At 34.3% G+C, this 16,027-nt stretch overlaps 1 protein-coding gene across 4 annotated transcripts in view; it reads right to left on the bottom strand.

Annotated features, from left to right (window-relative positions):
• LOC129746044 (mucin-2-like) overlaps window positions 1–16,027 on the bottom strand; it is a 639,333-nt gene that overhangs the window by 138,115 nt on the left and 485,191 nt on the right. For all 4 annotated transcript variants that reach the window (XM_055739468.1, XM_055739470.1, XM_055739469.1 and 1 more), the window contains 2 exons: window positions 14,916–15,012; window positions 14,330–14,457 (listed from right to left, as the gene is read on the bottom strand). In XM_055739468.1, coding sequence (XP_055595443.1) covers window positions 14,330–14,457; window positions 14,916–15,012 — 225 coding nt within the window. The remainder of the gene's footprint in view (window positions 1–14,329; window positions 14,458–14,915; window positions 15,013–16,027) is intronic.

Below are 16,027 nucleotides of genomic sequence, written 5' to 3'. Positions count from 1 at the left end.
ATTATATTTATTATTTTTACGAGTTTGCCTGATGGCCATGAGTATTCACTTAAGATTATTTAAGAAATCAATTTACGTATTAATTGTGCATTTTCTTGTATTGTCTGACTGTAGCTACGGAAATGTTATAGTTATCTGAGGAAAGTTCAGCCACCCTACGCAATTCTGTTTATGAATTCAATTTTGGAAGTTAAAAAGTGGAAAAAGAATATTCAATCGAATCGCTCCATCCGTTTCATTTATTTGAGTATGGTAGTTTACTTGAAATAGTCTTCCAATACAATGAAAATGTTAAAAGTGTTCGTTTTATTTTTTTTCTAGGAATAAATTTAATCACGATTCATGCAAGGCATTTTGGTAAGGATTTTTATGTTTTTCGTCAAAAAAAAAATTAGATTTTAATAAACGAGATCTATCCACGAATTTCAAACTTATAAATTAAAGTTTCATATTTCTGTTTTATCTTTAATTTCCCAACATTTTTCAAATATTTCAGAAAAAGCTTGCTCGGACCTGAAAATTTTGGAGCAAATGAGACTTTACTTATGTGATTTTTTCCGAGAAACCGAATGAAGGCTGTTTGAGCCACCGTACGCTTCAGAAAATGGAGTTATGATGGCTGATTTTACCCTCAATTCGCTTCCATTTTTCAAATAGATTCCATTTCTCCATTTTCCGAAGCATAAGGTGGTTTAAATAGCCTTCATTCGATTCCTCGAAAGAAATCACTTTAAATAAGTCTCATTTTGTTTAAAATTTTACAGTCAGAGTATGCTTTTTCGAATATTATCAAAAAAAGTAGGGGAATTGAGGTTTTTTTAAACGTACTCGTATTTTTTTTTGTTTTTGATTTGAAGTTCTTTATCATCGACATTCAACTGCTACTTTAGAAGATTTTTTTTTGCCGAAAATGCACTGAAAAGTGTTCTGTGCCAAAGATAAGGTTACCAGATTGTCCGGTTTTATCCGGGTTTGCCCGGATATTTAAAACAAAATTTGGGAATAGTCCGGTCCGGCCCGGTTGCCAGGATTTCATCGAAATATGCCTGGATTGTGCCCGGATTTATTCACTTTATTTGGCAAATGAAAAAGAAACAATAAACAACGAACGCTTCTAAACGAATTTTTTTAAGCAAATTCCATAGAAATAACCATGTATTCTAAGGAAGCTTAGAAAACGATTCAAAATCTGTCTATGGGTTTTTGATGAAAAGAAATTTTTTTTTCATTTTTTTTTTTAATTTTGGTTGAGTTATTTCTGGGTTTTGAGAAATTTGCTCGGATACTGCACGGATTTATGGTCGTCAATTTTAAAATAAAATGCCCGAATTTTGCCAGGTTTTTATATAAAATTGCTCAGTTTGTCCGGCTCAGATACGTTCAGAATAAATTCTTGCAACCTTAACCAAAGATAATATGATTATTCGGAAAAGCACTACTGGCTTAAATACTCGAGCTCGCAAGCGAAATGATGCATGACCACTACATTCAAGCAAAACAAGATAAACATTTTACGGAATTGAATTTTCATCCTTTTCGATTACTCATAAAAAAAAATATATGGTGAGAATCGTACTCACTACAGTATCTCATCTCGCCTTGCCTGTCCGAGGTCTTACCCAGTGCACCGTCACCACCGAAAGTGTATTGTCTTATTTAGTACAATGCCCAGCAAACATTTTTTGTAGCTACATTCTCATGCTGTTTTGATATACGTTCCACATACATTATAAAATGATCGCATGAAGGTTAAAATCCAAAATGGAGGCAATATACATGCATAAATTTCATTTCTTTCTAATGCGACGAAAACTACACCAATTGGGCGCTATCCGACACCTTATTCGTACCTTCCAAAAGAATGCAAGAGAGCGCTAGATTTTGCTCTCATAGCCTTCAAATCGTTGCCAGCGAAAATATTTTCCGGTTCTCTCATTGGTCAATAAAACTCAATTACCATATGATTTTTATCCATCTGGATGCACTGCTGGTTGCCGAGAGAACATGACGATGATTTTTTCATTTGAAGCTCGCGTGGGAGCAAAATCATTTCAAAATTTACAAACATGGCGGATTTTCTGTCATATCCGATTTAAAATGACATGTTATACGACATTTCTTTCCACTCTGCAGTTGGAATTGCGATTCGCAACACCATTGTAAATTACTTAAGTTATCATTTCGGATACGATTTCATGCTTGCTGGGTGTACTAAACAATTGTTAATTATTCGAATAATGTGCTTTACCCGAACATTTTAAATTTTCTCCAAATTCCCTAGAGATAAGAACAAGCAGTTTGTTTTAATTTTTCATTGAACTTAAAATTAACTATTATCTTCAGTTTCAATCAAGAAAAAACGGTTTGAACATTTTAAAGAAATTCGATTGTGTTAAAGTATGAGAGAATAACGCAGGTTTGTGTTGGAATTGAGTTGAACATTGTTTATTTCATTCGTCAAGTCCTTATAAGCTAACTTAGACCTATAGCGATTAACAATCTTGTCGCTTAACCTAGGTGATTCTCAACTCAGAGTCATTCCTTAAATACTATCACATTCTGGGCTAACCACCCAGAATAAACTGCCAACACTGCAGGGTAAATCATAACAACTAGCTGTGTTGGCGGAGTTTAGCGTGCATGATGACAACATTTATATTGTTGTCATCATCATTAACTGTGAACAGCTATTGTTCTCAATATGCGAATTGACGAAAGAGAATGAAACCAAAACAATCGGTTTTGGTTTTGTTCCAATGTGGCCGCGAAATTCGAGTCCAGAAAATCGTAAGTATCAACAGATTGTTTACCTGAAATTTCTTCTACATTCCCGCACGGAACATGGAAATCAAGGAAATACAAATCCATATCACTGGAAAACAGCATTTTTGTGCCCTTTGTGTGATTTAGGTATAATTTTTTGGGTAACATGCCGTTGGAAAGATTAAAAAACTATCAATTTTAAGTCAAATCGGTCATCTGAAAGGTAAACTTGAAAAAAAAACCGATTAATCAATAATTGTTCTGATCTCGTTTCAGACTGTTTTCAATTTTCGATAAATAATTTTTCCAAAACCAAAAATTTTACAATATTCAGAAAACTTGATTCATATTTTTTTAAAGAAATTTTTACATCATCGTGTTTTAATGTTGAAGATTCTAATTATTTTACAAGTCGGAATTCTGATCATGGTACTGGAACCCGATCTCAATCCTGATCGTAGATCTTGGATCCTTTCTCTGAATCCTGAATTGTGATTTTAAATTCTTATTTTGGGTTTTTATAAGTTCTTATATTGATCCTGATCCTGATCATGATCTCGATGATCTTGGATACTGATCTGAATCGAAAGTTGATCATGATAGTGATTTCTGTTTCTGGATCTCGTTCATAATCCCTATCCTCGCTCCTGAATCTTTTATCCTGATTCTGATATTGGTTTTTTGCTGTTCCTGGACCCTGGTTGTAATCTTATATGTATGTCTTAGATTTTAGTCCTGATTTAGGATACTGGATGGATGACAAAGTTTAACCTTGAAAGTTGATCCTAATCTGCATTGGGAATATTCTGGCCACTCATTCTGATCTAGGATAATATTATAACTTTATCTGAATCATATTCAGGATCCATGATCAGAGTCAGAATTTTCGTAACACGAGCATGACAGCTGTGTTAACGACCTAGCAACGAAATAGTTCGTTTAATTTGCTGATAGCAATGAAATCCGCTAACTACTATTCTAATAATTTGAATTGTTTCACTTTTGTTACAAGAAAACTCTCTATTGCATAATCCTTAAATTTAGATCAATTTTATATTTTCAATTTAACGAATTGTTTAAAGTTCTTTTTAATAATGCGTTTAGTTTAAGTTTTTACCTAATTCTTAAACAATAGAATTATTTAACAAAAAATTTTTGTTTCAAAAATCATGAATATGGATATGTTTTAAGTAACATAGTTTTCTTTTTAAGTTTGAAAAGATTAAATTTTAAATTTAACAGGTCTTTGGTTTTTTCAATGGCTTAATTCAATCTAGTAGAATTTTTCTTATGCCATATGACTCCTTTTAAGGTCGAACGCTTGTGGATTAGATTTCTCTCGAATTTTTCCGACTTAGCCTTAATTCAGCTTCGATGCACTTTGGATCGAATCATGCTCAACTAGTGCGTGACAAATTCGATAAATTTCCATCGGTTGAGTGGTTATGCGTTGGCAGTTGAGAATTTTGCGAAACTTCCCGCGTCAAAAGGTCCTATCAACTTTGAACATTTCGGTGCATCGTTCCAGGGGGGAAAGCTTCGGTTGCTTCCATGTGGGCTGAGGGAAAATTTACTTTCCACACCACCCACACACGAATTTTCCTCCTCCTTCGTCAAATATGTACCTAGATGGCGGCGCGGTCCAAATTCATGCTTTGGGACCATCACAGTGCAATTTATTTTCCATCACAAACCAAAGATTAAATTATGGGCTCCGGAGAACGATGAACGGCCGGTGCGGATGCTCTCGGAGTTGGTTTTTATTCACGAAATTGAAGTGGCCGGTGAGCCGATATTTTTCATTTGCGGTACCCCGTAGTGCCTTCATTCGATGGATGGATGAACGTTGCGGAATGAATTTTAATTGAAACTACTTTGGCTAGCTGATTAATTGCATCCCACCAGAAACCCTAGCAGCATGTATGTTGAGCGCGGATTTGAACGATTTTTGCTTTAATTGGATTTAATTTCATTTAAATCAACAGTTCTGATTAAAGAACCCTTTAACGTACTGCAGATAGACTTCTGAATTCTTAAAAAAAAATCACCATTTTAACATAACAAAATGGAAGAATATGGTATTCTTATAAGTGGTGGCTCCAGAGAGGAACGAACAGATGGTATCTTTAAAGACTGCGAATCATTATGTTTGAGAAACAGTTGCATATTGCAATTAAATGATGAAATCGATAAGTTTTGTAGTAATTATTTATGCTGGATTCATGATACTTTTGTTGATTTTAAAAATTTGACAGAACCTACAGTGACGTGAATTTACTTTTCCATACTATGATGCACTGTTATCAATTTTGAAAACAATCAACGTTTTTTATCTAATTAATTTTGCAGCCTCGTTGGTGAAAAATAATGTTATTGACGTAAAGAAAGTTAGAAGAAATGAAAGATGGTGAAATAAGCGAGTACAATTTAATAGAACCATTATGATCACATAGCAAATTTTTGATCGGCACGAACAAACTCTGCTATGAAATGGTAGATACGGAAAGAGTAGCATGTACCACCACACATTAATAAGCCAAATATATTTTTTTCGGAATTCTCATCCCTTACGATTCTTTACCCTTTAGGCCAAATAAATATTAATTTCAGTAAAACAACGCTCAACACAATTTCTAAGAATCAATTTTCAACATTCAAATATTGGCATATTGTATGTATATACATTCGAAACGTATGCATGAAGTCATAAATAAAACGTGTATTGACTCTGTTCGTTTTTGGAAACATTGAATTTTAGCTTATATGCCAATATCGAAAGGTCTTTTGAAATAATCTTACCTAATATTTCCCCTCCTACGGAACCTTTATAATTCTGACAAACCTCTTAACATTGCACTTTGAATTTTTCAATGTTCATAAAATATATCAACAACACAAAAGAATAAAAAAATTAAGGAATTTACACCCATAGAAGAGGTTGCAAAAATCCAATGCCTATTTAGCAAATCTCTGTGCCGATAATGCGCTGAAATGTGCACTGTGCCGAAGATGATATGTTTGAAAAACCGTAACTGGCATAAGGACTCGGCTCCCAACCAAAACGATGCATGACCACTACATTCAAGCGAAACAAGAAAAACATTTTATGGGATTTCCTTCCTATTGGATAATTCATCCCAGAAACAAGAAAATAAAAATATAAACTACAGCGCCCGTAGGGAGAGTCGAACTCAAATCACCAATTATATCGTCATGCAAGTCCGACATCATAACCAGTGTGCTATTTGAGCTTCATGAAGGACGAGGGCTATTTGTCATAGGCTTTCTGCCACCGATCAATCAGAAAAAAAACGCACGACGGAGGCTTCCCGGCGTTTGGCCTCCTTTCAAGGTATTCCTTTGTTTTGCGTTGGAAACGGGAAAGGGAACGGGAGTGAAGGAAACGGGAAACCCATTGAATGAGAACTGTGCTTTGCTTACTGCCTGCTATTACATACACACGCTACATATACACAGCTGCTAAAGCCGGGCAGCTTGGCCGGTGTGGTTGTTTGCCGGTGAATTGAAGCAATGTATTTGTTGTTGCTTTTGCTACATACACACGCACAGCTTAGCCGTGGTTGTTTGCCCATGGATTGAATTGAAGCAATGTTTTTTTTTTGTTGCTTTTACTGCATACACACGCACAGCTTGGCCGTGGTTGTTTGCCGGTAGATTGAAGGGATTGAATTAGAAGGATGCTTTTGTTGTTGCTTTTGCTACATTCACACGCACAGTGCTCGGTCCGCTGGCTGCCTGGTGTTGGCCGGTATTTATTTCCATCCTTCTTCGTCTTGTGATGCGATAGGGAGGGACGTGAAAGCGTTTTTATTTTGTTTCTTTCAGACATACGCAATTCGGTTAACTTGGGAGATTAATGCCGGTGGGAGCAAATCGAATCAGCACCGGTCGCGTTATCTTCTTGTACCAATGATGCTATATAATTGACTACACGCCATTGGCACAGAGGCTGAATTTTGGGTGTAAAAATTATTAAAATTATTTAAATTCCATAAAACCAAAAAACAAATACAAACAAGATACAAGATATGACAGAAATATCTTCACAAAGATTGAAATAACAAAAATAAAAAGTAGGTATCTATTATAAATATAACAAAACCTCTAAACATTTAAATGTGTCTAAAACGTAATAAAATAACAACGAATGACTTAAAAGTATGAAAACCCCAAATGCGTAAATAATTCCTTTCATAAAAGTAGAAACATAAAATGTGTCGCTAACCATCAGATTAAGGATTAATAAATATCAAACAGATGAATATAAATGAAAATTTATTCCAAAAATTTATTTCCGGAGAAAAAATTTTCGGACATTTCAGCGATCTACCCTTAATTTTTCGCTTACTCAAAATAAATAATGCTGGTGTGCAACTTGACCTTCCAGGTGACTCATAACCGTAGTTGCCGGTCATTTGCTTCACTTCATTGCTTGCTTTGAACTTAGTGGACATTTTTGACATTGTTTGCATTGTTTTCCACCACTTACACACAGTAATTCTTTAAATATCAATGGTTTTGTCAACGATCATTTTGATATTGATGCACCCAAAATTCAGCCTCTGTGCCAATGGCGTGTAGTCAATTTCATAGCATCATTGGTACAAGAAGATAACGCGACCGGCACTGATTCGATTTGCGCCCACCGGCATTAAGTCCCAGCGCAACCGAATTGCGTATGTCTGAATGAAACAAAATAAAAACGTTTTCGCGTCCCTCCCCATCGCATCACAAGCCGAAGAAGGATGGAAATAAATACCGGCCAACACCAGGCAGCCAGCGAACCGAGCACTGTGCGTGTGAATGTAGCAAAAGCAACAACAAAAACATCCTTCGAATTCAATCAACCGGCAAACACGGCTAAGCTGTGCGTGTGTATGTAGCAAAAGCAACAACAAAAACATTCCTTCAATTTACCGGCAAACAACACCGGCCAAGCTGCCCGGCTTTAGCAGCTGTGTATATGTAGCGTGTGTATGTAATAGCAGGCAGTAAGCAAAGCACAGTTCTCATTCAATGGGTTTCCCGTTCCTTCACTCCCGTTCCCTTTCCCGTTTCCATCGCAAGACAAAGGAATGCATTGAAAGGAGGCCAAACGCCGGGAAGCTGCCGTTGTACGTTTTTTGTGATTGATCGGTAACAGAAAGCCTATGACAAATATACCTCGTCCTGCATGAAGCTCGAATAGTACACTGGTTAGAATGTCGGACTGGCAAGACGATACAATTGGTGATGTGAGTTCGATTCTCACTACAGCGCTGTGGTTTTAATTTTTATTTTCTTGTTTCTGGGATGAATTATCCAATAGGAAGGAAATCCCATAAAATGTTTTTCTTGTTACGCTTGAATGTAGTGGTCATCATTTTGATTGGGAGCCGAGTCCTTATGCCAGTTACGGTTTTTCAAACATACCGTCTTCGGCACAGTGCACATTTCAGCGCATTATCGGCACAGAGATTTGCTAAATAGGCATTGGATTTTTGCAACCTCTTCTGTGGGTGTGGATTTTGAAGGAAACTGTGCAAAATATTTTTTTTTCTCTTGCATCCTAAATATCTCTAAAACGTGTGAATTTTAAATTTTGAAAAAATAGGTCGGAGAGTACTTTTCACAGGCAGCAAAATGCAGTCAAAATTCTGAACATCTGATTACTAGTAAACGAGCTATCAGCAAAAGAAAGTGTCCCATTTCTAAAAGCTTAAGTTCTATTTTTTACATTTCGAGTATTTCGAACTAATCAGGTTTTTGAGTCTTGTTTTTGTACCTTATTGTAATTTTTATTAAAAACATATTTATGTGCCTACTATGCTGAATTTGGTTTTTCTGGGCAATTAACGATACTGGAAAATTGTTTGGAAGTTTTGGTTTGGAGTTTTGGTAGAAATTCAGGCATTTTCGCTTAATGTTCATTAATATCACCTAAATAGTTTGTGACAGTCCACGGATAAGAATAATGATTCCGTTTCTTGATCCTCAAGGCGATATTGTATTTTTAATTCAATGTTGTGTGTTTAAATAGTCAATCCAAATCCAACAGAGCTTTAACAATGGTCTTGTTTTAATATTTTTTTCCAAACAATTTAGCATTTGATTTGATTTATTATTTCTTTTTATGAAAGTTTTCAATCGCTGTCGCTCTAAAACAAAAAAAAACACAAAATAAAAACTCAAATATCAATTTTTTTAAAGTAGTTTTATTGAAAATGACTGTTATTCTTTTATAAAATTTTTAAATTTTTAAAATTTTTGCAATCTCAATCAATCACTAACATTTCCTACTCCTCAGGGACAATGTTTAGACAAAATTTGTTAAATTTGAAATCAATCAACAATTTCAAAAATTATTTCTGAATCTTTTCTAAAAATTAAAAAAAAAAACAGTTTTAAACCTGTTAAGTTGTGATATTTGAATTATTATGACATTGTTTCACTGAATTTAAAATTGCTATTCTCATTAAAAAAATTATATGCATTAACGAGTTTTATAAATCAACAAAACAAATTTTGGTTACGTGAAAATTTATTATACATACATGAATAACGATAGCAAGGTGGCAAGCGAATCGAGAAAACCGGGAATTGAAAATGGCACTGGAAAAACCGGGAAAAAAATCGAGAATTACGAATCAAAACCGGGAAAATTCTTTATAGATTGTTTTTCAGTTTCAAAAACCTATTGAATCCTAAAGTTCATTCATTTCATCATGATGACATTTTTTTAACAGTTTTTTACAACATAGTCTTTCATTTACAGATGGGAACAGTTCGGGAATAGCGAGAAAAAGTCAGAACTTTGATTTCATGAAAATAATGCGGAGACAAGTTGAAAATTTCTTGAAAATCGGGAGTTTTGAGCTCAGCGCACACATTTCAGGGCTCTGAGCTGTTCCAGCTCATTTAAAAATATTTTAAATGCATGTATTTTAAACTAGAGATGTACCGAATATTCGGTTGGCCGAATACCGCCGAAAAACCTTTAAGCCGAATAATAGGCTCACCGAATAGTTGAGCTAGATATTCGGCCGAATAGGCCGAATATTTATTTTTTTTTTCAAATTTATACAAAAACAGACTTCTCAAATTTTTCAACTGATGTTGGATAATTTATAAAATATCCAAAAGTTTTGTTGAAATACATTTGAAATCATGAAAAACTTATGGATTCAGTAAAACATTTTAGATGTATCCGTGTATTTTTCTTTGTAAATGGCGTTATACTTTGATTTACGTTTATTCCAAATTTGCTTGATATATCCAGTAGACTAGTTCACTTTTCGGCTTTTTTCACTGATCACAACGCCATTTTCAAGTAGTCTGGCCAAATTTGAGCTCATTTGAGTAAGTTTCCAGCGTGCGCTAAGAGTTTTACTGAAAAGAATCAAATAAAGAATTCGAGAAAAGTAAAATCTGACCGGGATGGCCACATATTTATTTAAACTTTCCGCATTTTACCAGGGTTTGTTCAAATTTTTTGCTAAATCAAATAAATAAAAAACAAATGTCTCTTCGAAATTTTTTAAATTTTCTGTTATAAAATGATTATTTAGACTAAATTTATTCGTTTGATTCGATTTGAACACTGGTGTTGTAAATCGATAAAAATTTTAATTTTAAGTAATTTTATTTCTTTTTCCTCTTGTATGTTTGAGAATAATTCCTAATTTCTGTAAAGATTTTCCCTATTTTTTACAAGTTTTTAAAAAATCGTAGTGTCGAAGAAAGTATTGTATGCTTGAAGTCAGAGATTATCTTTGTTTTTGTCAACTATTTTGATGACATCTAGCAAAAATTAGACATTCATCTATATCGATATAAAATAAAGCTATTTCTAATAGTTTAACATCTGTTTTGACATGTTTTGTCCCACTTGATTTAATATTCAGTGAAAAAAAAACATAAAATTTGGATAAAAAGATCACTTATTTTTATTTTTTAAATTACAATGGATTTTATTCAGGCATTTCCCTCATAATTTATTTTTGTGCCGAATATTCACTTCCCTTGTGTTGTGTTTTTAAGAATGGGAGCCGTAATCGTCGCAGCGACTCAACTGATGAAAGAAATACATAGGTTAATACACAATGAAAATTTCACACGTTGAAATCAGAGATATATTTACTTAATTCATATCTCGAAAACTAGGATGTTCGAAACTACTTTGGGTTTTTTTTTTAATGGTTGATCAAATTTGTTCAAACGACAGTTTGAGCAGCCATGTACCAAATTTTTTTTTAAATTTGGGAACAATTTTAAAGAGCCCAACCAAAAAAACTGGAATTCGTTGGAACAAATAAAGTTGAAATTGAATTGTGAAAAAAATGGATATGAATTTAGTATTCATTCAGTCCCATCTCACCTGTTAATGAACCAATGTTCTTGAGAAGTAAAATTTTACAAAGGTCTAATAAAAGAATATTGATTTTGAATAATTTTAACAATGAGATTTTCGATGTTACTATACTTGTTTTTGACTCTTTTGAATTGAGCCTTTATAAAATAAATCTACCATGTTATATGGTTAGCTGAAAGTTATCCAATTAGATGTTCATGTAATGTGGTAAAACTTTCAAAATGTAATGCGGTTGATTAACACTTAAAACTAAAATTTGTTTTATTCTATTCTATTCTATTCTAATTTGTTTATTTATAGAGGATTTTAACCAACATGGTCATTCGTCCTCTAATTTGTTTTATTCATTTTATTAAAAAATAGTAAGCTTTTGTCAAAAGTTCTTCAAAATGTGACAAAAGCTACTTTCGAAAACAATAACTCAGAATGGAATTAAATGTTCAAGACACAGAATCATAAATCTGGAATAAGATAAGATTGAAAATGAGATTGAAATGAATTTTATGAAATTTGTAAATGATAACGAAAAAAGGCCATCAGAATCAAAATTTTGAAATTTGAGTTCAATCAGTTGCTAAAGTTTCAATTAGAATTTTAAATGTTAAATTCAAATTTGAATAAGAATTCTAAAATGGAACTCAATAAATTAACGCATAATTTCTGTATTTTTTTATTTTGTCTACATTCCAGATTTGTGAACTAATGTGAACAAATAAAGCAAACTTAGGTCTCTAAATTAGTCTAAATTTTTTGTGCTTGTTCATACAAATTGTAAATTTTTTTTTAAGTTTGGAAACAGATTTTTACGCTGCTGATGGGTTTCTAATTAAGTAAAAAAAAAATTTTAGTTGGATTTGGTCACTCTCTTATTGATTTTTTTCGAATTATTTCCGAATTCCGCTTAGATTTGCCCAGATATTGCCAGGTATTGCATAAATTTGTTAAGCAAAAAAAATGCTGGACAAATTCTGCAATACTTACTTTTTAAACTACTACTTAAGTTTTAGTTTTCCTCAGGGAGCCTCTTGAGCCAAGAGGCTCGGGGAAATTGCCCCTTTTGCTCTCAAGCCCCTTAATACGGCCATGAATGAAAATACCACCATCCATGTTATCAATAAGGATTTCCCCTTATAAAAAAACAAAGTTGAATTGATAAGAAGATAACAATTTTTGAGAAGATTTCGCAGGATAATTTTAAGGTCATGATAACTAGAATTATTTGCTTACCCTTTTTTATATCATTCTGCAAATACTGCAATTTTCTGTAGAAATTCCAAAAAAAAAACATCACTGTAATCTAAACTTTTTTTAACCTTTAAATTCAATTATTGAAAATTTACGTTCAACTTTTATAAAAATGGCTAGTTTTTTAGTCAAAAAATCTGATTACAAAATTTATTTTTATATTTTGAACCTGGAAAAATCATTAAATCTTATTTGAGAAAACCGGGAAAAACGGAAATTGAAAAATGAAAACTCGCTGGCCATCCTGATCCTATAGTTCATTAAATTCCAATACTCAGTTTTGAGTAAATATGAAATTTTTAATAAAGTGAGAAAGCATTTAAATTTAGATCCATTTGTGAATTTTAATTCAATAACGTTAGGATGCATTTGATTAGTGGAATATTCATCAAGAAAACATCGAATAACTAAAGTGAATTGAATAAACGTCCGATTACAGAGTACTAACAGTCCTTGCCTCAAGCTTCGAAAACATTCAAAACAACCATTTCCAATGGATTCCTCCTCCTAATATTTTTTTTTCTATAACAAAAACTTGATTTAAATGAATTTTTTCAAAGGAAATTATCTTTTGTTGAGATTTATAAATTGCAATTTTTTATTAATATAACAAACATTTCCTCGCTCGACATGGTTCATTTTTGTGTCTCGGCATGATTAAAATTTGATAGCATTTACTTCTCTAATAATTTTGCGGCTAGACATGCGGAGATCAGAATCAATCGTCAATATTTGAACGAACTGCAGATTTGCATATTTATATTTTCCTGCGTTCCAACGAAGATATACCAAATAATAATAAAATATTCTGATTGGTATCAAACAAATTTCACGCAGTATTTTGTTTGATTTTTGTTCTATATCAGGTGACACCTAGAGAGAAAATTACTCTCCTGCAAACGAAAATCTTCCATTCAGTTGCTGAAATGCTTGATAAGACGGATGGAGATGGAGTGATAATGAAAATCAGCAAATCATACCGTCAAACGGGGCATCATGCAACAGCGGGGTTCGATGCAACATTTATATAACACTACATTGAATCAATTTTTAATTTAATGTATTGTAATAAAATTATCTTTTAAAGATAACAAAATGATGATGACATAATTTCTCGCATCTTAAGCTAGTTGTCTTAAGTTTTTTATTTTTATGTAAAATTTGAAAAATCGAGCAATAAATGTACAAATTTAAACATTTTTTGATGCCGAAAAAAACTTTACCCAGTATGACGGATCGGCTTGATAAAATTACCTACAAACTTTTTACAGGTTTCCTCATGTTATACCAACATTGTTGGTGTAAAAATATTTTTCGAACAATCACCCAATTTTTTTAAATGAATATTTTTAAAATTCAGTTAGGTGTCTGGGATTAGATGCAACAAAATGCAAATCAAAGAAATACCTTGTAAATTTCGTTTCCATGTGCTGGAATATGAATGTTTTGCATCACGCGTTTGTAAACATTTAAATTTCATTCATCCAAACATTTATTTTTATGATTTCAGCTTGTAGAATTTTTCGTAGTATTATTCAACCCCTAAATGTATGCAGCATCCTTATTTTCAGAAAAAATGTGAAAATTTGTTTTTACAGACCCAAAAACTACTGCAATTGGTGTTGTCATGCGTAATGGTCTTTAGGGCATTGCAAATATATTAAAAACTATGAATTTTCGTACGTGTTCATAAGATTTTTCATTAAAAACAAAGTTTGTTGCAAGTTACCCCATTTTCTAAGGAGGGTGAAAATCGCATGTTTTTAGAAAATTAAAAATAACTGAAGAAACCTATAATTTTTCTAACTACACCAATTTGATATCCCAGCATCCTTAAAACTTTTGATGCATAAAGGATACGATTAACTGTGAACATAAGTTTTTTGGAAGCCATTGAAGTTGAAAATTGTTGCATGTTGCCCCAGTTGACGGTATATAGTTCGTTCTCACCTGGCTGGCAGAAACACCGGAAACCGTCCTCCTGGTCAACACAGATTCCGTGGACACATGGGGACGATTCACACTCGTTCAGATTGTGCTGACAGAGCGGCCCAGTGTAGCCGGAAGTGCAGTCACAACTGGAAGAGAAAGAGAGGCAAAGTGTAAGATATGAGGAATACAAATCAAATGACAAGTTCGTGACAAGCATTAGTACACAATTCCGGATTCGGTCTCATGTCTCTGGTATCGGCATCTTCTGCAGCGACGCTTCCGGCTTCAGATCTATTCGGTTGGCCACCGACAGACCGGTGAGCATAACTCGGTTAATTGATTAGTCACGGATGGGAAAAAGGAAGAGGGGAAAACGCCGAGATCAATGGAACCACTTTATCCGGATATGGGAGATCAATTGAATTAGAGATTGATAGAGCTTGAAGGCACATTCCGGCCAGACAAATCCGAAGCTTATGCCGGTTAAAGGTGGCCGGGTAGACGAAAAAAATCCATCCGTCGAACGCCGATATTGTGCACTAATTGGATTTGATGGGCTCGAGTGGTGGACGATTCCGGATGGGGTTAGATGTATTGCACTTACCGGAAGTGAGTAGAATTTCCTACGCAGGTTCCGCCGTTCAGACACTGAGATGGATTGCAGGGATCCGATTCGAACTGGCAGTTTTTGCCGGTGTAACCTGAAAGTAGAGAGAAATCAGAAATAATTGAATTTGAATTTCAATCAGATTTTTCATTCGTTTGGTTTTCCAATTTCAAGAGAAAAAAAAAAACTAATGTTGTTTTGAATGATAAATGACCGGTCATTGAGAATTTTTTGTTCCCTTACCAAACATACACGTGTCGCTTGACGCTGACTAAAAAATACCACTCAGCGACATAATCAATGCTCGGAATCACATCGCCAATGACCCAATTGCCAGGATATATATCCCGAGTAAATATGTTCGCTCGTTCGTGTGGCTCTGTCCGTATTATTGTATAGGATCAAACCGGAAACCATAAACCATAAACTGATGGCGATGCGTATGTTTTATGGTCACGAGCTGGCGCTTTTAAAACGCGCTCAGGCTGCTGTCCAAGATGTGTGTGCGCGTGTGAAATGCATTCGGTTCAACTGTTGTTGATATTACGGTTATTATTTCTTTCAGTATTTTTTCCACTTTTTATCCGAATCCCAGTTCCGAATCAGCGTGGTTCAGCGAGCCGGAAAAAAGGCCATTCCGGCTGCCGGCACGGCGCAGCGTACGCAAAACGACCGACCGGATTCCCAAACTGCGTAACCGTGATGATGTTCCCGCACGGTCATAAAATATTCAAATCAGGAAACCAATATTTTATCGATAAATCCTGATTGGCCGCCTCGAATGGGGCTGTCGATGGTGACACCACCAACTCGGAGGATGACACAGAGCGGTGACTCCAAAGGCGTCGTCCCCGGCTGATGAATCCTCTGGGTCAGGTTAGGACGTGTTGATGCGCCCTGGTTTTGAGCAGAAAGAGCAGATTGTAAAATTTGGAAATGTAGCCAAAACTAATGTTGCTTCAACGGATTTGCTACACTGTGGAGCCTGTTGGAGGATACGAGCTGGCGATTTCTGTTCTGCTTCTTAAGGAGAGTTAAAACTACCTTAAGCAATCAGAGGTATAAGGATTCCAGTCTTCCGTCAGGGTAACAACCTGACTAGATTGTTG

Source organism: Uranotaenia lowii, chromosome 2, assembly GCF_029784155.1.
Source record: "Uranotaenia lowii strain MFRU-FL chromosome 2, ASM2978415v1, whole genome shotgun sequence".
In the NCBI taxonomy this organism is placed as follows: Eukaryota; Metazoa; Arthropoda; class Insecta; order Diptera; family Culicidae; genus Uranotaenia; species Uranotaenia lowii.
This window is presented reverse-complemented; position numbering and strand designations above follow the sequence as displayed.